Source organism: Pyxicephalus adspersus, chromosome 3 (assembly GCF_032062135.1).
Source record: "Pyxicephalus adspersus chromosome 3, UCB_Pads_2.0, whole genome shotgun sequence".
NCBI lineage: Eukaryota > Metazoa > Chordata > Amphibia > Anura > Pyxicephalidae > Pyxicephalus > Pyxicephalus adspersus.
In genome coordinates, this window is record NC_092860.1 from 116,638,816 (window position 1) to 116,662,279 (window position 23,464).

Genomic DNA, 23,464 nt, shown 5'->3' on the forward strand with positions numbered 1-23,464 from the left:
TTATGGACCCACCTCCTGGGAGTATATCTCCATGTACCCTAGGCTCATAGTACACCTGGATTGAGTGGGGCTTACTTACACATCCTACATAAAGGCCCCATTGCCACAAAATAAATAGGGGAAGGTCCTATCTTGTCTTTAGATCTGTCTAAAAAACTGTAGTATTGTATAAAATATGTTGGAGGGCTTCACTTAGGTGGAGAATGTCAAAGGAAAGAAACTTCAGTCCTGGGGCCTACACTATTTATCCATACACAATATATCCATATTGCTAGAAAATAAAACCCTAAAAAGGTGTAACATTTTATTAAAGTTTCAGAAGATGCGTTTTTTTTTAATTTGTAGCTTTCAGCAAAAAAAGATATGGTGAACGTTTCTGTTGCAGCATTTCCTGTTATGAGGTGAAAACTGCAGCACAGAAATGATATAAGGTGAAAACGTTATTTAGCAAATGATGGGATATGTATATAAAACACATTGCTTTAGCAAAGTAATGTAGATTCTATTTGATATCTACCTTAAATCTACTTAAAATATATACTATACTATAAAAGATAGCTAAACATGGATGTTTGGAATGAACGTATATTAACTGGTGTACATTTTTGACAGGCACATGGGTTTGCTAATATGGAGAAAAGAAAAATGACTGATTTTATTTTTAGTGTCCGTATAATGTGTAAAAATCTGTAGATCCCCCAGACCAGCATTGAAAGGCTGTGAGCAATTGATATACGCAGAAACAAATGACTAGAATGGCAGAGTGAAATGAAATGCAATGCCTAACACACTTCGACAAATCCTTCCAAGTTCTGCTAGACTGTAAAAAGGTCAGTAGCAAAATTATTGTCTAAAATTGTGAATACATTTTCTTTTAGATTCCTTCTTGAGGACACATTACCTTTCAACTGCTCCATCCATCACAATTGCTGCACACGGCTTTTCCCAGCCAGTTTAAATCAAACCTTTTCTCTGGCCATGATGAAAATATTTTCAGAGAATGATGACTTTGTTTTATATAGCAGCTTTTAACACATTCTAAGGTACAGCTAAAAGTTTCATTATTTCCAGAAGGTTTTTAGGGTAGCAATGTTTATGTAATATTGCATTAAGGGTCCTAATTCTATAATGTGTAAATGTTTAATGTGATTTGACAAGGAAGCTACTCATGTGTCAAATGAGTCACTACTTTCCCTCTGGGTCTTTGTGTTGTACTTGTTATTTCGTGTGAGCTTTTACAAGTCGTAGTGGAGGGAAAAGGACACTGTGTGTTCATCGGTGCCCTCTGGTTAGTCCCTCTGGGACGTCGCTCTCATGTTAAGGATGGAAATTGGGAGAAATGTAAAACACTTTGGAGATTGGGTGACCGAGAGGTCACTTGGCCTTGCTGAGGATTTCAAAAGTTGAAAGGAATCGTTTGCAACGTCACCCAACGCATTGACAGCATCGAGGAGAGATGTGCTAAATTGCTTCCATTCCTCCAAACATCCCATCACTGCCTATACGCACAGCTCATTGCATCGCCTGGATGTTCTCCAGGGTCTTCCAGCAGTCAAAGAGTTAACATACACACAGTTTGAGGAGTTCATTGCTTACAAAGGTTACACAAGGTTAGGGAATGGAAAGAAAGGATTGGTTAGGATTGTTCAAAATTCACCAGAAGTTGTTTTAGTGAATTCATTCACATGCTTTTATATAACTCTACATTAGGACTTATAACTTTTTGAACAAACAATTGAAATAACTGTTTGAAAATTAAGCTGAATACTTATTTTAAATATCTACCAAATTTTTATTTCTTTAGTGTTGGGATTCTGGTAAGAATACAAGATTTACAGATTTAAAGATCTTTGCAGTGATCGACTTGGGTGCTAAGGTCATAGAGACAGACAGCACTGTACTGCAGAAGCCAAAAAAAAAAAGCAGCATCTTGGGGCCTAGCAAGTTCCTTTCTATCAGAAAACTGTCATGTTACAGTCACCTGATGAAGGCAAGTTTTGCACTCCTGAAACTACTATACTAACATCCTCTCTCTTATTTAGAATACTTTGACAGTGTGTAATTTATAATTATATGTGTAAAAATTATATTTTATTTCATGAGAAAAAAGCGTCTTTGGACTCACATAAAGTTTGGCTATAATAGGCTATCAGGGTGCTGAGAGGTACAATATATAGACATTTGAGTGAAGCAAATATCCCTAGACTAGACTTAAATTTTTCATTAGGTCCTCTTAACGCCAAACATTTTTAAATGGTAGCAAAATGCAACTTATTTTAGGATTTCAAGTCATTAAGGACAAAATAATGTTTTTGTAGCTGTTTCTTATACAATTGTTAGAAAAAGAAAAAAGAATGTTTGGTAATCAAGTCCTCAAATATAGGCAGTATTTTTTGTTTTGTTTTGTTTTCTCAGAAAACTAGCATCTTGCAATCGGATCTGCTCTGCACATTTTATACTAATACAGAAAAATATTATTAAGATAACCTCATATCTTACCAAAGTAACAATATTAATTCACTGTCAGGCTTAATAATAGAGTAGTTTAACTCACACTTTTTACTATGAAATATAGCACAGCAAAACCGTCACAATATTAAAAATATATGTCTAATAATTTTATTGTTTTCATTTTTTTATTACCATTTTAACCAATGCAGGCTTTATATTTTGAAGTTATCCCATTTAAAGTGTATATAAAGCCCAAATAGATATTATAGTGTATGGTTTGCTGTCTACATATTATTGAGGGGATTTTCCTTTACTTTCTGTTCCATTGACATACTGGCCCTGATTTATTTAGGTTCTCCAAGACTGGAGAGAATACGGACTTCATTAGTGAAGCTGGGTGATCCAGCAAACCTGAAATCTGGTCCAGGACTGGAAACATTTGCTAACAAATAGATAATGATTTTTAGGAAATTCATTCTAGGTTTGCTGGATTACCCAGCTTCACTGATGAAAGTGTATTCTCTCCAGCCTTGGAGAGCTTTAATAAATCAGGGCCAATGTAAGAGGAAAGAGGGAGGGAGTAGTCCAAACATTCACTTTGGAAGACATTTTAACTTTGGAAAACTTTCTCACTGCTCCTGTTCTCAATGCTTAATAAAACACAAAAAAGTAAATAAAGCTTAAAAAGTTTGGGCTTTAGGTAGACTTAGCCTAAGTTCAGACTAGGGGTTTTAAAACCACTTGATTTGCATTGGATCAAATGAGACCATTCATTTTTCTTTACTTGATAGGCGGTGACAAAGAATTAAAAAAAAAAAAAAAAAGCTGCTAGTATGAATCCACACACAGTCTATACAATTATATGCCCCTACTACACCTAGGGGAACACCGATTTACTAAGGTTGCCCTACTCCTATAGTCAATCAACCCCTATTTGCATGCTATTTTACATTTCTGTTTACTTATATTTGTTCCCCAAATTTCAGTGCTGTGTGAAAAGAAATTCTGATTTGACTGAGGCATAGAAACTGTTCACTTATCAGTGAATATGTACTTGGTTTAGCAAATGTATAATAAAGCATGTGTAAATGAAGAATCTTACATTTTAATTTACCTTATATATAGTTGGGTGTATAAGATGAACACATCCGCTCCTTATTTTCTAAAGGTAAATGAATTTTACCTTTTTTTGTACCAGTGTTAACAATCATATATGACTGTAGCTTAATGTGTATGTCCAGCCAAAAATGCAGAGAAAGGTGTAATATTGTATCCATAAAGATACAATATTACAAGGTATACAATGTTTTGTACAAGCGGTATAAGATTTCTATACATATTTTTGGTTAAACATTTTCTGAAAAAAAGGCATATTTTAAAAATAATTTTTGAACCTAAATTCTCATAAAAGTACAAATTTTAGTTGCAATGGTAAGGTGTACCTGGAAAATCCCTACTTGTCCTTACGGGAACAAATCACAACATTTTTTTGTATAAGTAAAAAGATTTTATAATAAATATGATAGAATGTTAAAGTCAAACATATGCATAACAGAATTGTAAAAATGACTCCGGTAAAGGAAGAAGTTTAATATGTCGGTAATGAAGTGGTTAATAAAAAAAAGTTCAGTGCTCAGAGCCCCATCCTGCTTTAAACACGGTTAGTTTAACAGCAGAATTGACCAAAATTGCACTTCACTGTTAATTTATCTTAACTTTACATTCAGTCTGTGTCTAAAATTAGGAATTTGATGCTATGAAATCCCCACTACACAGCAGGTCACATTGCATTTTCACCTTTCCATTCCATCCCTCAAAGTTCATAGAATGAGCATGAAACTTTCCAAGGATAAGGTGCTTCTCATCCTTATAATGGTAACTCACACTGAGCAATGACCGGGTCACGTTTCCTAGTACTTATTAAATGATACCGTTCAACATGTGTTCCTTTTCCTGCTCACAGACAGCTTCAAGATTCTACTAGGCTAAATCTAACTGATAGAAGAGAATCCATAGAACTGCACATTCAGTTATGGACAAAGTCATTTAGGGAGCACAGTGACAATTTTTAGAGAATTCTAAAAAAAAAAACTGAGAGACAAAATTAGTTTATTTCCACCTTTTCTAACACATTTTGACACTGAGCAGCGCTCTTTTCTGTCTTGAATTTTTTTTAATACTAAATGTGGGGCACATGGTATTTGTTTTTAGCATAGAGTTTTGTTGCTGGGCAATGCATAAATATTTAGGAATGTAGTAACTTCCTATATGATATCAATGTAACTTTGTGTTTAAACAGAAAACTGTTATCACATGGGGGACCTGACACACTTTCTTCTTTTTACCTCAATCCTTTATTTGCATCTTTATTGACTTTATGGAAAGGTAGAATGTAGAATAGGACATGGCCCAAATGTACTCAATTACCTCCAATAATATATTCAAGGGGGTAGAAGATGTTTACTTAGCATAGTGACTTCTTACTTTGCAAGGTGAATTTTCACGTAGCTCAGGGCGTAAAATAAAAATGTACTCTGCAAGATTGCTTAGAATGTGTGAAACGTTAAAAAAAGCTTTCACATAAATGATTAAGATCTGCACCATCTCAATCGCGCTAATGAAAATTGTTTTTGAAAACAAGTTTTCACTTAGCTTAGTAAAATAAGTTCTACTCATTTGGTAAATTACCCATAAATGATCCAAGTCAAGATTCAGACTATACATTTCAAAATACTTCTACATACAAAAGTACTCAGAAAAGTATCTACTTAGACTTTATATTTTAGTGTTTTAGAAACACAAACATTTTGATTCTCAGATCAGCTGACCATAAATGACCAATTAATAAAAATTAATTTTCTTTCTTTTATAATAAAGTAAGAAAAACACTAGGTGAATTCACTGAGGTATATTATGGAAGATTACACAATTTGGATGTAACTCCAGGAATGCAACCCTGTGGATGTTACATGTGTGTTAAATGGTATTAGCTTCCATCCTATGTTAATGGCACTCCTTGATTCTGTTATTATTTTTCTATTGTATAATATATTTTTGTTAAAATATATATATTCAATTTCATTGAATTCATCCAATGAAGCTTTAAATTAAAAAAAAAAAATCATTTTGTGATCAGTTTGTTTTTCTGGAATTTTCAACTGTTATAATACACTTGGTGATTTTAGACTCGGGATACAATAAAAATTACACTTTTTGTTTCCAATACAGGTGTACAAATCAGAGGCAGAACAACAGTCAACCTAACAATAAGTCTCAGAATGTTGCATAAATGGTAAAAAATGATGGTTTATTTAGTCTAGCTAGGAATTAAACAGAGATGGTGGATGTGGAGTGTAAGTTAATCAGCATTTTCCCTAGGTTGTTACTGTCAGGTAGCAGCTGGCATTAAAATCAGGACAATCTGCTAATTTTATTGCAATTTACCATGAGAACTCTGTTTGAAGCATATGAAAAGCCCCACTTTGGGGAAACAGGGGGTATTTTTTCTTCTAGTCCATGTGCAAATCACCCCCTCCCTGGAATTCTCTGGGTATGTGCTTATTGAAACTCAGCCACCATTGCCATTTATTGTATTCCCCGAATAGATATGTTTGTGCTGACTCCGTATTGCTTGTGTACACCTGCTCCAACTAATCATCAAGCCAAAGCGCGCTAGGGGAACAAAGAGAAGGAATCATGAGACACCAAGGTCACAACAGTGTTTAACCCATTGCTTTGAGCATCGTGGTAGAGATGAGTTTTAAAGCCAAATTCACTCTGCTATGGATTTCCAGGAAAGTGTGAAAGAGTAGAATTTTAACAAATGGCCTCATGGCCCTTCGATGTGGGTAATATAGAGATAAATATTACATTAACCGGCACTGTATTAGGAAGCAATGCTGGTCCTGTCTACTAATAGGTTGTTACAAAAAAAGGTATGCAATTATCAAATAGGTGCTGGAGCTAAACTAAATTGTTTATATGCGTTCTAATGCAAAGAAATGAACAAAGATCTCTAAAATACCTTGAGCACGTGTTATCATACATCAACATACTATGCTATCAAAGTGGGGAAATAACAAAACGGTATATGTATGAGCATTAGCTTTTAAAGGTTTCATACAATTTGGGCAGAAGTTAGGATAGGAGAGGAGTTAAAATGACATTTCACTATGTGTCCTGGTAGTACCATGCCAGTGAGTAAAGGGAAAGTCTGATAGAGGTGCCTCATTTACTAAACTGCATGGTGTGGTGAGCTAAAATGAACTCACGTACTGATCTAGTAACTAGTCAAAATTAACTTGACCTATTCTGTAATAATGAATATGCAAAATATCTATCTCAGTGCCAATATGTCAGAGGTGTAAAAGTTTGTGATGTGACCTTCTTCTTTCTCCATAATCCAATCGATGTTGCTCTATACAGTCTGGGGCGTGTGTTATTGTTTAAGTCACATGGCTAAATATACCAATTTTTGTTATATCAGCAATTGATAAATGTAAAAATGACAATATATGTGGGTACCAATGATAGAAATGGTCCCCACCTGCATATCATCTCTGATCCCCTGAAACATACCTAATGACCACCATTAAAATGTAATGATCACATGGTTACCTGGCCAGCCCCTCCTACTTACTGTGCCTTGTTGGTTGAAGGGGTAGCCCATCACAGTCATGGTCTAAATAGGTCTCAGATTTCTGAGGAAGTTGAATAATATTTATTTTTATGAATATCTTTACCTGTACATAGCCTTTTAGTCAATAACTCTTTGGTGCCGTACCCTGGTACCCTGGTTAGCTGCTTGGGCTGGCATAGGTTGTAGTCTGACCAGGGACAAGGGCCACTTTTTTACCTAATGTCTGACATAGTACAGAAATATTTAGTGTAATAAAAATATTAGGTTTAGTTCATCTATGATTATTAGTTGCTATGAGGTTTATACATTATATGCTTGTTTGAAATATATTATGTTTGTTCACATATATATTTTGTGACATTTGAGTATAAATTAGTGTTATATTTTAGTGTTTTCTCCACTTTTTTTAGTCCATTTACCACAATATTATAATGAAATCATTTGAAAAAAGGAATTAAAAAACACCCAGCTACTATACTATAACCAAGCTTAAAAAATAAATAAATGCACAAAATATGTGTAAAGAATTTTTAGTTGAATAAAGAACATTTTTGAAAGATGGTAAAGCTTTTCCCAAATTAGCACACCCTTCAGGATTTTCTGCACTAAAAGGTGAAAGTTGCTAACATAAAAGAAATATCTTGTAAAAGTGATTCAAGGTGCCTAGCTTTTGATGTATTGTATTTCTCTACAGATGCTAATTTCCTAAAAAATAGATTTAGGCTTTTGGGAATGTGTTTTAAAAGTTCATGTATCCCTTTAACAATATAATATTTTTCATTAAAATATGGCATGGCTGAGTGGCAATGTCATTTATATGAGGTCGGACATCAAAAATGTTTGTAACCACCTTCTTGTGAGACCTTGCTTTTACAAGGGTTGGCATGTCCCTTTTATCTTTTCCTTTTTGTGTTTTGTGATTATCTTAGTAAAAACTAATACTAGGTTGGAATTTTCCTGGAATCAAGCAGCCTCCTATATATGCACTAGTTTATGAGTCCCAAATTATTCACAGAACAAACAGCAGCAATACAGAAGACACACCAGGCTTGAATCTTTGATGGCTCATTCACATCGTTCATTCCTGACATTCAAATGTACCAGGACTAAGGAAGTAAGGGCCTTTTTCCCTTCAAACACCCTAACACAGCCCCCTTCCTACCCTCCCCTACCCCTTATTGTTATATCTGTTATTTGCTCCCAGGCGCCATTACACAGCCTCGGAAACTATATCTATCCCACATCCAACTATATAATTAACCGTCAACATTCCCTATAAAACAAACTTGGAGACCCCATACCGTACATGGCTCTCCACACACCAACATTTTACAACACAACTTCCCAGGACACACTGCCCCTCGAGGACCTCACACCGCTCACCCTGTCAACCAAATCCCATCCCCCACCAAACCCTCAAATCAAAGGGTGGGAATCTCTTCCTTGCTCTGATAAAAGTATGACAACTCTTTTCCTTTACAGCCTCTAATATAGGTTCTATAGTGCCTACCCATTGTTTTATTTTATGACCTATTACCATCCAACTGCCCCTGCCATACCCCTTTAAAACCACCACCCAACCATTTGGCCTTACCCCCTCGTCATGTTGGCCCCCGCCTAGCTCCCCTCCCGCTGGCTTAAGGGCTTTACTGGACAGAAAAACAGAATTTGATATACTCTACATACATTTCTTTCTGATGCAAAATATCAAAACACATGGTACTGCCATGCAATGCATGTGAATTGAAATATTTTGTGTTACCATTAGGATTTGTCACACATTTCTGCATTCATTACACAAAAATAAGTAAAGGTCTTTTCAATGGGAGTTCCCAGAATAATCAGGTGATATGCAACTTGTCAGTTAGTATATTTGTTGTAGAAATATGTCTACCAAACATGTTGCTTGAAAATGTTTGTGTTGCTCCCAATAAAATCTAGTAAAATATAGATCTGTTTACTTGAGGTAGGTGCAAAAGACCTTGTCGATAGTTGGTAGGTTTGTGGCAGCTTAAATCCTGGAAGGTCTTTGGAGTGGGACCCTTCAGATGAGTGAAGATTGTGAAAGTAGCTGCAGGTGCATCACACACATATGAATACCAATATATTGGGACAAAGGTTGTAGTCCCCAGAACTAAATGACTTTGTAATACCAAAGGTCCAAAGTTTGTACCACCTAAAATATGTTGGATAAGTTTTATCATTTACCAATAATAAAAAAAGGATCATGCACTCCAACCGATTGGGCTTTCCAAGACTTCTATTAATGCCAGGGACTACTTTTATAATAATATATAATAATATACCACCATAATATTATTCCTAAATAGAGTGTAACAGTTTTATTGTGTTTATGTTCACTAAAAACATGCAGAAAAAAATAATTGTTTCTGAACTTAAATAAATGAATGTGACAAATACAGGTTGACAAAGTTATCATTGACTTTGTGCCAGGGTCAGTACAGTTATAAATCATTAAGGTGACCAATACTGTCAAGGTCAAATCTGCATCTACCACATACTAAGATTTGTTAGGAGACCAAGAGACCGAGATTTATTAAGGTTTGTGTCTCTGGCTATCCCCAGTCAATATGTCCAGACCTGCATTTTAAGGTATTTGCACTAAACATGTCAGGACTGAAAAAAGTGTGTTGCATTTTTAATATCCGACTCTCCTGCAAGTGATCCATACAATGAGGAATCAAACTCGCTGGAAGGGTTCACTCCTACATCATGGTGTAGCTGTAGGGCACTTCCACGTGAATGAACATTTGGAAAATGCAGTTTGATCCCTATAACCCATGAAAAATTACATTTCTCAGCCCCTGCCACTGGATCCTCCGAAAGGTGCAGATATTTAGTATAGCTTGAAATTCTTCCTTCTTTTGGTAACTATGACCTGAATGATCCTCCTAAATTATTATTCTATCAATTTCATATGCCAGATATTTATATAGTAGTATCATTGTAGCTGATTAGCTTCATGTTCTGCAACTCCAAGTACTGCACAGCTCTATTCCACATAAACAAGGTAAAATGCACAGGATTACGATAAATACAGGCATTTAAAGAACCTCTGCATTATTTAGCAAAGCTATGGCTATGAATCAGACCAAGTAAAATGAGATGTATAATTGTGCTATAATTTTACTATATGAATGGAATTTGTCTCAACAGAGATATGTGTATGAAACCAATTAGCTTAATGTAGCTTTCCTTTAGCAATAATGGTAAATATGGTAACATAAAAAGCATGAGTTCAGTGTACAAACACAAAGAAGAAACAGATTAACTTCTATATCACAGTGCTTATGAAAATATGGAAAGCAGCAATGATTATATTTTTGGAGTCTAAAAAAATGCAATTTTGGAAGGACCAAAAAGTTGCAAGCTGAAGAAGATAGAATTCAGTACAGTGTTCCTAGATACTCAGTGCTCATTTATATCCTGTCCGGATAGTAACCCCACATTACTTGGCTAGCATGTGCTCCTATGTATGCCTCTTATGTGCACACATTCCATGTATCAGCCAGCCAAATGATCAAGAGAAATTATAATAGGTGACTACAACTGAATTGTTTAATGTGTATTTTTTTTTACTGAATATAGTAGTGAAAGGTTAGAGTCAAGGTATTGCTGTCAGTGCTGCAGGATAGATTTACCTCCTATACTCGTCCTGATGGCCACTAGCACTGAGACAAAAAAGTGAGGGGAAATACAACTAAATTGTCATCAGATGAAAAATAAGAGATTTTCTTTTTTATAGTTGCAACTTTAGGGCAGGATGTAAAGGAAAATTTCCCTAGCAAACAACAAGAAATTAACCCCAGTGGGGTTCTCACCCTTTCATGCTTTATTCCAAACTAAAATCAATGACATATACTTTAGGTGATGGAGCTTTACAAAAATGTGAGTGATATTTTCTATATCTGGATGTGTTTTGTTTTTTATCTTACGGGATTTCGATATAATCAGTTGTCTGATGTAGATACCATAGGCACATACCTTCTACTCTTACCTTGAAATTGCGTTATAAATTCAATTTTCAACTTGTTTCCCAATCACAGCTGGGAATATGATCCTGATATAGGATGACTTTTGTACAACAGATTGCATGAATGTCTGTTGCACTCACCACAAAATTCTGAGCCACTTGTAAATGCAAAGCATCTAACATGTAGTAGTATTATGAAGAACTTTTTTGAATCTATAATTTTATTTTCCACACTGGCTAATTTTTTAGTGGTACGCGGGGATCCCTTATCAAAGCAGAATGGAAGGATATTTCCAAATAAAAAATACTTTTACAAAACCTACTTAAGCAAACCATGCTGGAAACATGGTGGAGTTCTGATCTAAACACCCTTAACCCATTTTGGTAATACAAGGGGTAAAGCTTGGGCATGGGTGATATTGCTAGCACCTAAACGATAGCCCATGGCTGATATTGTTTTCCAATTACAGGATCAGATATATAGGAAATTGGCAAGATCAACAGGGAATTACATTGCTTTACTAATGCCAAAAAAGCTTGATGTAATATATTTAGTTGTAAAATAGATATAATAAAAGAATACATTTTTTTCAGTTTACAAATTTCTTTTATGTAAAGAACCAGAATTGTCTTTCTGTTCTTTAATAATGTGGGGGTAGTCACCTGTTTACCAAGATTCCCAGCAGCATCATACACACACAGAACAGTGATGACATGGTCCAGGCTCCCTACCGCCACAACGTCTGCAGTTTACTCTACATCACACTTTTTTCTCTTCTAACTGCATTTTCACATGCTTAAAAAGATTCCATTGAATTTGCCTTCTGCGCCACTGCAAATATAAAGGATTTAACTGGAGAACATCTGGTGCCACATTTTTATTTTATGTATATTATATTATCAAAACTAGACAAATCTTCAATAGAAGCTATGATATAATTTAAATATTTATACTTCTTGTAAAGTCAGACTGGGATATAGGGCCCTCACGTGTTGTAAACCCAATTAGAAGAGCCCAATGCTGTCCTGAATATATTTCCAATTTAGGCAGCACATATGTTTTAAAAGAAAAATGCTTTATATCTTACCAACGATGACATACACAGTATTTTTATAATAAAGGATAGAGAGGTACCTGCATTGTGTATTTTTTGTCAAATAGCTAAAATGTGCCCATTCCTTGAATATTAAAATGCGAGTGTTGAATGGCAGCTATAGTAAAATATGAAGAGAATACAGAAGTTTAAAATTAAATTAAAATTCTTAGCTTAAAATTATTATTTTAAGGAGGGTAGACATTCACGTTAAGGCCTTGTACAAATTGGCTTTAGATTGTTGCATGTACTGTATCAAGTATTTAGAAAATAATTACAAACTTTCAGCCAACTTTCTTCAAGCTTTTAACGCACACTTCATCTCAAGTATGAGGATGCTAAATATAAATCATATTGAATATCACTTTTAACAGTCCATAAATGGCTTTTAGTAAGCTTTTTGTAACTACAAAAATCTTTTATTAATGATCTGTATTTAACAAGCTTTGTAAATGTTTGTTATACAAGCTGTTCTCATATAATATGTCTCCTAAATGTGTAAAACTGTCTACAGGTGCCAGATTTTAATGTTCTGAATTGTGATCATGTCAAGAAGAATTCTAGTTCCTCCACAGCTGACTCCTGATGTTGTTGTGTGATCTTTCTTGCCTGACCACAGAAATGATCACTGATGTTTTCCAAGAGAGAAGGTATAAGGAGATTGCTATGCATCCTCCCTCTTCCTTTTCCATACAAGAGCATGCTGTCTGTATAATTCTCGTTTTTTGTACTGCCCCTAAAAACAACATCTAAAGCTTATTTTATACTGATGGTGAGGTTGTTGTGAAGTTACCGCTTCTTCAGGTGAGATACTCCATGTTGGATCTTACCCATGGCAGCCCAGAGTGAATGAATGGAGGCAACAGTGAGCGGTTCAGTACCCTTTATTGTAAAGAAATCCTGGTTTCTGCAGCAAATCTGAACCTAACATATCCCCCCTCCATGTCTGAAAATTATTTCTAGAACCGTTTTCCTCCTTTTGAAGTGTAATGTTTTACAACTGTATTACAACTACAGAGATTAATACCAAACATAATGCACAGCAATCTCTCTATACAAGCATTATTCTCCAGATTGGTTTAGCGAGCAGGAATTTAGGTTATAAGCAGTGCAGTGCCAAAGGTGTGCTGAATAATATTAGCCACAAACAACCTGAAGGCACAATTGTCATATAAGTGCCAGTCATGCAGTCAACGCCAGGCATTGAGGTAAAGCATGTTAGTAACAAAAAGTATTCATCACAAATAATACTAGACACATTGCTTTTATTTTTGCTTCCCCACTCTGTCCTTGGCCTACAGGATGGATCTGTAGGTCTGTAGTCAGATTGCTGCTGTCAGCGTCGTCCTATCCAGGAATCCCCGGAAGATATTGATAGTTATTAGCAGTCTCCTCTTATGTTTTTTAACAAGCTCTGTAGATTTCAGACAAGGAGGAATAGTGCTTGTATAATTGTGATGTGCAAGATTTGCGTTGGCCCTTGCTCCAGCTGGCAGCATGGCTATCATTATGTAGACAGTAAAATGTTTTAGAATGAATCCACTATAAATCCTTTTCCACAGTTAATACACAGAAAAAAGAATGGTAATGGAAAAAAGTAGAAGGCACTGTAACTGTTTCTATGATATATGTTCTAATATACATTTTGATGCCATCACTGAGTTAACCACAGATCATTACAAAATGTGACATAAGTAATTTCTGTGTTACTTTTTCATCACTTACTGGATATTACCTAACAAATGTCTCAGATCTAGAATTGATGTTGATAGCTTTATTATATTGGACTTAGTTTAATATCCTTATAGTAGTTTTCTGTTTTTTGGTATAAAGGGGTGTCCCCGCAGTATGAAGGGCCAAAGTAAATGAGAAATGTAGGTCATTATAACTGTCAAATTACTCCGTTACATTGTTTTTTATTTTTTAGAATATGAATAAATATTTATATACTTTTCACCCTGTACATATCAATCAGCAAATGGATCTGCATTCAATAGTAAAACCTTAGAGAGTGGTTTACTTAATAGGATTACAAAGAGACAAGTTGTTGGCCTGGCAAAGCATTATATCATTGCCCCATAGTCGGTAGCATAAAAACTCCCCAATGTTTAATTCTATTTACGCATGTGGTAGGGTCCTTTATTCCAGGAAGAAAGGAAGTGAAAAGAAGAAACATTTGACCTTTTATCTTCCCCCACATGCACACTTTATGTACTTACTCCCAGTCCAGCTATATAGACTAGTTATTCCGACCTTACCATAATACACAATGGCTATTTGCTAGGGCTGGAATGCATTGTGCTCCTGCACTAACACAACAACCACAATATTTTGTGAATTTGAGTTGTGGGTTTCTTTCTCCCTCCTATGTAGCCACAGTGGCAATAGGAGTCACCATTTTTCAACATCCAACACTGATTGCAGTAGGAAGGCACCAATGTAATCCTATTTCAAGGATACTATAGTCACTATACATGCCATACAACTCTTCTTATGGCATGAAGTACGAGTGAAGAAGAGTTAGAAACTTTCTGATTTTATTTGGTGTTTAGCAAAGTAAATAAAGTACATTCTATTCAGTTTTAATATTCAGTTAAGTGTAAGGGCAAAAAGGGAAAATGGCAAAGAGGCATAACTTAACACGTTACACAAAACTGTAATTTTTTAATTTATCTAACTGAACTTTGCTAAGTAAATGTGCTCAATACCTTATAAAATAAAAATCAATAGGCTTAAATCAGAAAGCTTTAGCCTCATCGGGCACTATATTTGCAGCCATGTTACTGTATAATTTTTTTTAGAAATAAAGATATCTATCCTGATGTGTTATCTCTCTTAACTCATCTTAATGCATGCTCTTTATTAAAGTACTGTCATAAGCAGTAAACAATAGATTTGCCAATTTTTTTAGCAAAAGCTGTCTGAGTATTATGCTTATTAATTAAAGATGAGCATAATGGACATACTGCAAAATTTCTGATTCATACACCTATAAATTAGAAGTGTATTTTAGCATGTCTTATCCCTAAATTATAACTGGAAGAGGTATTGTGACAGGATTACATCAGATTCAACTCAGATTGCCCTTTTATTGTCTTCTTTTATATCCCTTTGCTCATCCCTAGCAGCAGTTCTAATGATTTTAACACTATGGTATCAACAGGTTCTACTGATTATGTGCAGCATTTAAAAAAACATTAATATACCCATTGTATGTGAATGACAGGTACTCTTCTGGAGCTTGTACATAAAAGTGCCCTTCTACTGTGACCTTGTCACATTCTTTTCACTTCCGTTAACCACAGAGCAAATAAAGCTGACCTAGCACAGCAAACAGTGTTCCATTTGTGGCAATAGACGGGCACCAATCAAATGTTTCCATTACATCTTGTTGCGTTTAGCAACTGTCTACACCACGTGTGCGCTCCCAAAAGGGTTCGGTGAACATTATTTGCAGTATCAGATCAGTTTTTCTCTGCACTGATTGAAAAAAAGAGTACCTGTCAAGTTTATCCAATGCAAACTGCTATTTTGTGTGAAAAAATAATTTAATTTAGGAGCATAACATCTACTTTAGCCAGCTAATAGTGCAGTGCCCCTATCCTTTGTAAGTTTCAAAATACCATTTCCCTATATAGAATGTTTTTTTACATCAATTAATTACCAAATCATGTGAAACAGCAATTGGAAAACAATTAGGAATGATGTGAAGATACCATTACCTCTGTGGTAAAATGGGTCATGCTGGAAGGTATACAGTTATTTACTTTTAAACTGCACTCATGACAGCTGTTGGTAGTGGTGAAAGGGTTAGTGCAGAATTGGTATTTGTGTAAAGAACACCTGGGGCTACGTGTGCATTTGCGTGCAATAAATTGAGCAATTAGCCTTTCAATTGAATCTGGAGGAGGATAACAACCAGCGATTAAAAGATTTAATACGTGTTAAGTGGTTTCTAAAGAACAGTCCAACATATTTTGTAAATGAACGTAAATGAAATAAATACTGGTGAAATAGTGTAACATAAATTAAGCACAGTGCGGATAGATTAAAAACTGCATAGGTAAAGAAAACACTACATTAATGACATGGCTGTTATATAATGTTTAAATTCATTAGCATAAGGCTGAGCCATGTAATATAACTTAATTTGGTAGCAACATGAAGTTTTACGTGCAAGTGCAAATTAGCAATGATTCTTAAACTTCCACAATAAGAAATTTGAATAGAATTTTCCTGATTCTACTCAAATTTAATTGGTGCGCTAAAAATAGTTAAATGTTTTTTTCCACTTTTTATCTAATGGTCGATAACATTCTAGTGGATTGTACTGCCAGAAATGCCATATGCACATTTTTGGTGTAAATTAATGAACTTTCTAACTATTACACACATTACATACAAAAAATTGAGCATGCAATAGGTACAGCAATAGTGGCTCCATAGGAAAATGTTTCTTAGTTCTAGTTTTCCTTTCTTTCTCCAATGGCTAATATCATTATACTCTTGTAGTTCTTTTATCCATATAATAGGGAACATCTTAGGGCAATCAGGACTGCTTCTCAGTTCTCATCTTCTTCTTTTACATCATGGTTTGCTGATTTTGGCTAGGTCATGCAGCCTTTGGAGCACCAGCAGATTGTGTTCGAAATTTGGAGCAGAAATATTCAGACAGGTTGGATAACCTTGTCCAATTGGAAAGGAATCCCCTGAAGCCGAAGGAAAGAAAGGACTCTAAGGGAAGGCATAGAGAGGGATGGGAAAGGTGAGAAAATGTCTTTGGTCAAGGATGAAAAAGGGACGGGAGGTGATGGGTTATAGAGGGGAGAGGACAGGAAGGGGAGATCACTTGGGAAATGATCTGAAAGTAAAAGTTGCCTGTCCCCCACTTCTTTCTTTGGTGGGTTAGACTGATATGGGTTAAGTGGTGGAGGTTATGGGTCCAGAAAGTAATTTATAGGCGTAACTTGTAAAGTCATTGGGGACTCATTGGAAGGCATAGTGTCACCAAAAATTGTTACTTGAATGAAAGGGGTGTGGTCTTCAAGGTGCTGAGTTTTGGTAAGCCTCTGCATATAACTAATATCGCTCCTAAGGTAGTGTGGTACATTAGGAACAGTTGGGCTGAGGTTGTGGCAGACCCCCAAAATTGGTATTTGAGAGGGGATCAATAGTTTCGAGGACCTGTAAATTATAATTCTGTTAGGCAACTGTTACAACTCATGAGAATTGTTTTATATGCTGTATGTTGATAATACAATTGTCTTGTTAATAAAAAGTCACTAGGATCATTAAACTCACATTGAGTTGTTTATTGCTGTTATAAATGTAAGTGTTAGAAAGGAAAGGGGAATGAAGGGATTGCCAAGTGCTGTCTGATTGGTGAGGAGGTGTTGATCTCCGAGCTCCCCTGGTCATGCTTTACCCTAATAAATAGACAAAAGAAAAGTCTGTAGTCCGGGTCCCTATTCCTGCTCCTTATTCACAAGCAGTCGTCTAATGCATCTGCCAGTGAATGAAAGTCTTGGAAACTCTGAAGGAGGTTAGGTCATGTCACCATCACCTTCTATCTGTGGGCCAGATTTACACAGCAACATGAATAGTGTGCTCCTATTCTAAATAGTTCGGAGTGCTGTTATAGCTACAGTGTGTATGGTATATCTATATGTTCTTCCTAAGATGCCCAAATACATAGTTTAGTAGTCTTCTGATCCTGCTAGCAAGTCAAAACAGCATTTTGTATATGAGTTCTGAACACCAGTGACAGCTGGCTGCTTTCAAGCAGAAAAAAACAGCCATGGTAAAATTGCTGCCCCATTTTTTCTTGTCCTTCCTTTCTATAGGAAGTGCCAACAGGTAACATTACTCTACTTCTTTCCCTACCCTCTCCATTAACGTGAATATAAACATTTAGTCTTGTGGGTTTGTGGGCACCCTAACACTCTTGTTCTTGTTATTATCTACAGTCTGGACCTGTTGCATCTTTTGTGATTTTCTTTTCAAATAAGGCCACCATTTCTTGTACCTATACCAGCAGATATAAAAAAAGACATAGGCATTGTACTTGCTGCAGCAGGTAAATTCGTTTTTGGCTTTATAACTATGATCAAAAATGATTGCCTGCAGATGAACATTTTCCAACATGTAAATTGTTTTAGCCAGTATTTTCTATTTCAGTTGATCACAGATGGTCATTTTGGCTTCTTGCATAATACAATTGCCATCTCTTTTTTTTTTGAATTGTTGCCAGACTGTGTGAAAAATCATCCTGAATATGGCCACCCTTACTATACACGTTATACAAGTTTCAATGTAGACTAGTGTTTATGGTAAATTATTTCAATGTTTACAATTTCAACAAATTGAAAGATTGTGTGATGTTGTTTGATAATATGCTATTCTAATTTAAAGCAGAACTCCAGATACATGTGTTTCTTTCTTTTTTGGTTTTGTGCATCTTATATTGATGTCATGAAACGTGCTTGGTTCCATTTAAAGAAAAAAAAAAAAAGGAAAATAAAACTATACTTTTAATTAAAACATTTTAATTGCATGATGATAACATGCTAATTTACACAGAAGAACATTTGCTTTGATTGGGTATTTGCTGTTCCCCTAAGGATCAAGAGCTAGGAGCAGTTTCTGATTGGCCATGGCCTTGCGTTTTAAAGAAGTGGGTATTGCAGCAGGGTGGACTCCTGCTGTGCTTGTAAAAGATATATACTTCAAAGTTAAGCACTTGCTGAGATGCTGCTGAGTGCAACATCAAAGAGTGTTGAGAGCTACATGTGACTCATGAGCCTTTATTTGGGGATCACTTGCTGGGGGGGTTGTTCTTTGGGTAAATGGATTTGTTATAGCTCTAGGTAAAATGTTATAGCTTTCTAGATAAATTTTGTTGCTCCATGATCAGTTTAGCTGCTGTAAATCAAGCATTTTTTTTTCTTCCATTCTTCCTATTGTCTGCAATGTAGAAAAATCTGAAAAGTGGTGATCAGTTCTGTAGTACAAGAGTTTGCTTTTTTGTGTGTGTGTGGGGGGGGGGGGGGGCAGCTTGATTAAATGTAAATCTACTGAAGTAAATCCCTTGACCTTTAAAGTAACAGTAAGCGCCCAAAGTTTTGTAATTTAAAGAAATGGTTTCAGGGTATTCAGGGTACCTACCATAGGTTCTTCTACTGAGTTCCCTGGGTCCCCATTGTAGTATTTCCAGCAATTGTTGTCATTATCTCAGATATGATTCTATAGACAAACCCATTCTTAGCTTCTTTAATGATTGCAATTTCAGCTCGCAATTTTTAGAATTATGTTCGGTAAATAAATTAGTTATTTGGATTTATTAGAAAACCTTACATTTTTTAATCACTTAGTTTCTACATTGAACTGTACTTCACAATTTATATTTATTTTTCCATAAATAGATAAATGTCCTAAAATTAACAAGTATTGTATAATATATTAGCATCACATAATAATCTTTAAAAAATAATATATACCAGATTTTCCTGTTCAGTCATGGTATCGTATTTGAAACATTTAAGATCTGATCCAAGGAGCCACTGAATTGCATTTCTGGGTACTACAAAAAGAAAAGCATTTTCATCTAGGTGCCCAGGGTCTTTTAGGGCCCTAGACTCACTACAGCCCATCGTTAGGGCAAAGCTAAGAAAAGTGGTAAGGATTGCCTTTTAGCAACCAATTACATTCATTTCTTTCTATGGCTTCTGCCGTTGCACATTGTCATTGGTCTATCCACTGCTATATAATATCCTCATTTCTTTTTGGTCTTAGTAGTGTAACAAGTAGCAGAACCACCCACGTATATTAGTATACAAGAGCTCTAGCCTGCCACACAGAAATCCAGATACGAAAACTGAAGTGGTTTTATATCAGCATTTCTCAACCAGGGATGCTTCGGAGGATGCTAGGGGTTCCTTGAGCAATGAGCAGTTTGTGACTCTGAAGTCAGTTTAAGTGACACACATGATCTTTTTGGTTATCTGTAAGGTTGTCATTCATGTTACTTGCCAGAGATGTAAGATACATTCTTTATACTGACCACCACACTAATATATCAAATCTGTGGATGCAGTAATTATATCAGGGGTTCCCTAAAGACCTGAAAGTTATTTCAAAGGTTACGCTGTGTTAAAAAGTTTGAGAAAGGCTGCTTTATATCGAAGAAAGGGTTTCTCTATCCCTTAGTATGGGATATCCCTATCCCATAGCTATTTGGTATCCTTTATCCTGGCACCACATCTTTCTACAACTATTTTCCAGGTAGATTGTCAAGTTCATTTGTGCTGAAATTCTTGTATTGCAACTTTTTTTTGTCAATGTACGTTTTCATCCACATCTGGCATCCTTTCTGTGCACGATATTCTACCCATAAATTTTAATCCTAACTCCAACAACAATTTAATCCTTGTCATAAACAGGGTATATTTTTCCTTTAAAACAAGAGCCTTAGGAAAATGCATTATGTATGACTGCATTAGTTCTTATAGCTGGTATGCATCTTTTATAAGTTTTCAGCCTTAAAGAGTCAGGAAAACAACCAAGCAGTCTAGCATACATTGGTACTTAAACTTCCCTTTAGATGGAATCTAAAGTATTTTTAGATAGATAGCCTTGTGCCTATAGTTTTCAATTATATATCCACATGTGGTCATCCAATTTTCCATCAAACATAATAACTAATAGGGGCTGTGCTGTGAGTTGTCCTTTGTAATGATGCACTATGATTACACTTTATTATTTCATTCTGCAAGCAGCTTTCAAGAATAGTTTGTTCTTTTGATGAGGCATTTTGTCTTATCAACAGCTAAATTAATTGTAATACATACACAAAGTGAAGTGATTATCAGGGATAAAAGTTAACAAGGAGTTCATTAAGTTCACAAGGAGACACAGCTACAAATGAGTTCTGTTCATTGTATCGATGTATATGGAAGATACGGTTTTTCATTAGTATAATTGACCACTCAGCCTGGAGAAGAAAAAAGTATTATTATATTCATGAATGTTGCTAAATATGATCAACTTGGGCAAGAAGAGGTGTTGCCTATATAATGCCTATATATATTTATAATATATATATTGTCCGTATAATGCTGCTTTCTGTGACTAAAATGCACAACACAGTCATCGGTGCAAATCTGTAAGACTGCTCAATCTAGCAGAAAATAATATGCTTTCTAGTTGGCTGGTTGTATTATTTCAAGAGTCACTCAACAATGGAAGACTTTTAAGAGCCTGATATACTGATAACTACTAAAAAAAGGTAAATCTACAAAATGGAATATCCTCATATCAACCTTTTGTATGCTTTGCAATAATAACTCAAAGTATGTATTTGCTTTTAATCCTCTATAACTGCTGCTTTATATAGCTTTTTGTACTGGTATTGGCTGTTTTTTCTGCCTAATGGACACAGCAAAGAGTTTACGTTTTAAAAAAAAAGATTTATGAGTTGTTGTTATAGTTTAAAGTAGTTTACACACCGCTCCCTACCTCATTAAATAAAGGCCAATGCCCCCTTTTATGTCATGCTTTCAGTGCATGTGCCTAATGTCAATTTGGATAGAGTAGATGGTAATTTTTTGGAAGCACCAAAAACATTCTTAGTGTTTGTATACTGCATGCACAATCTTTTGTTCCTTTGTTTAGTTATTGTATTGATTCTCTGTTTACATTTGTGTCTCCTGTGTAGACAAATCAAGTGTGAGAAGCGATTTTCAAATAAGCTGGACTATTGTGGACACAGAATGAACTTAATATGGATGTAAAAGAACGCAGGCCTTATTGTTCTCTGACAAAGAGTCGGCGAGACAAAGAGAGACGTTACACAAATTCTTCGGTGGACAATGATGACTGTAGAGTGCCTACACAAAAATCGTACAGCTCAAGCGAAACCCTGAAAGCTTTTGATCATGATTCTTCACGGCTGCTCTATGGAAACCGGGTGAAAGACCTGGTTCACAGAGAAGCAGATGAATATACCAGACAAGGTACGTTCTTATATGTGTCATATACACACTATTCATTTATTGCTTGAAGGTCTACCGTCACCATTCACTTACCTAGGATATCATGTTTTTAGCTTTAGTTTTTTATATCTTGAAAGGTAAAGACATCCAGCTTTGAAAATCTATATAAAAAGATACTAGATAAAGAAAATATCTCTACAAAATATGGGCACCTTTATGAAATATCACAAGTTTGCAAATCTGTGTCTTTTAGGATGATTAATATTAATTAAAAAATGTTTTACATATCTATATATATATATATATATATATATCCTATTAATAACCTAAGCAAGTAAAAAAAAAAAAATTAAAAACTGATCAAAATCACCTTTACAGAAATAACACAGATATAAGATATAAGGCTCCACTCCCGCTGCATCAGCCGCTCCTAGCTGCCCCCCCACGCATATTCAGTAATGTGCGCTCTGACCCAACGGTTGTTGTTTCAGCCACAGTTTAACCTCAACCGCACTCATCTTCTATGTCATGCAGTTTAGTATGGCTGAGGTCTGCAGTGATTCAGTGTTTTCAGGATACTGATGTATAAATGGATCCAACTGCAACAAAGAGGTGCCTACACAAAGAGGTTCCCACTAGCTCCCATTTAGTTGACTAGAAATGGTGGGAGGATCAGTTGAGCCTGTGGTAGTGGTCAACTGCAGTTTTGAATTTAGACTTAGACTTTCTCCTCCATGCAGTTCGGCCTCATCCTGAATCCTAGAGTCTTCCTATACCGTCCCCCACAGTTGATTTATCTAGGTTACAGTACAGCAATATTCTTAGTTACTTTTTGGTTGCTCAACAGGTCTTGTTCTTGTCCTGATCGACAAAAATGCGGCATGCTTTGAAGGTGCTTCTGAAATCATTTAGAAATAAGTAATGCATTTGACCTGCTAATAACCTCCTTCTGATGTGCATCTGACCTGCTTCAAACTGATTTTGCATGCCTATAGACCTGAGTGAGGAGTAATATATATAATATAATAATATATAATGCAAGCAAAAACCAAACTTAACACAGACTTTAACAAACATATTTTATTCTAATTATATAAAAGCATAATGTAATACTAACAGCTTTTCATACACAATACCCAAGGCCAATGCACAATCCCTAATATACCCTTGGAGCATTCAAATATTAGCACAAATTTGTATTTTCTCTTTGTAATATTTGAAAAGCTCCTGATATTTTCTACAATTTGTTAGACAATTTAAAGCAGTAAACTGAAGAGGCAACTGCACATAAATATCA

At 35.4% G+C, this 23,464-nt stretch overlaps 1 protein-coding gene across 12 annotated transcripts in view; it reads left to right on the forward strand.

Annotated features, from left to right (window-relative positions):
* The window catches only part of TENM3 (teneurin transmembrane protein 3), a 699,726-nt gene that overhangs the window by 180,604 nt on the left and 495,658 nt on the right, over positions 1–23,464 (forward strand). For all 12 annotated transcript variants that reach the window (XM_072406090.1, XM_072406089.1, XM_072406092.1 and 9 more), the window contains one exon: positions 21,891–22,188. In XM_072406090.1, the coding sequence (XP_072262191.1) occupies positions 21,957–22,188 (232 nt within the window). In that variant the 5' untranslated portion in view covers positions 21,891–21,956. The remainder of the gene's footprint in view (positions 1–21,890; positions 22,189–23,464) is intronic.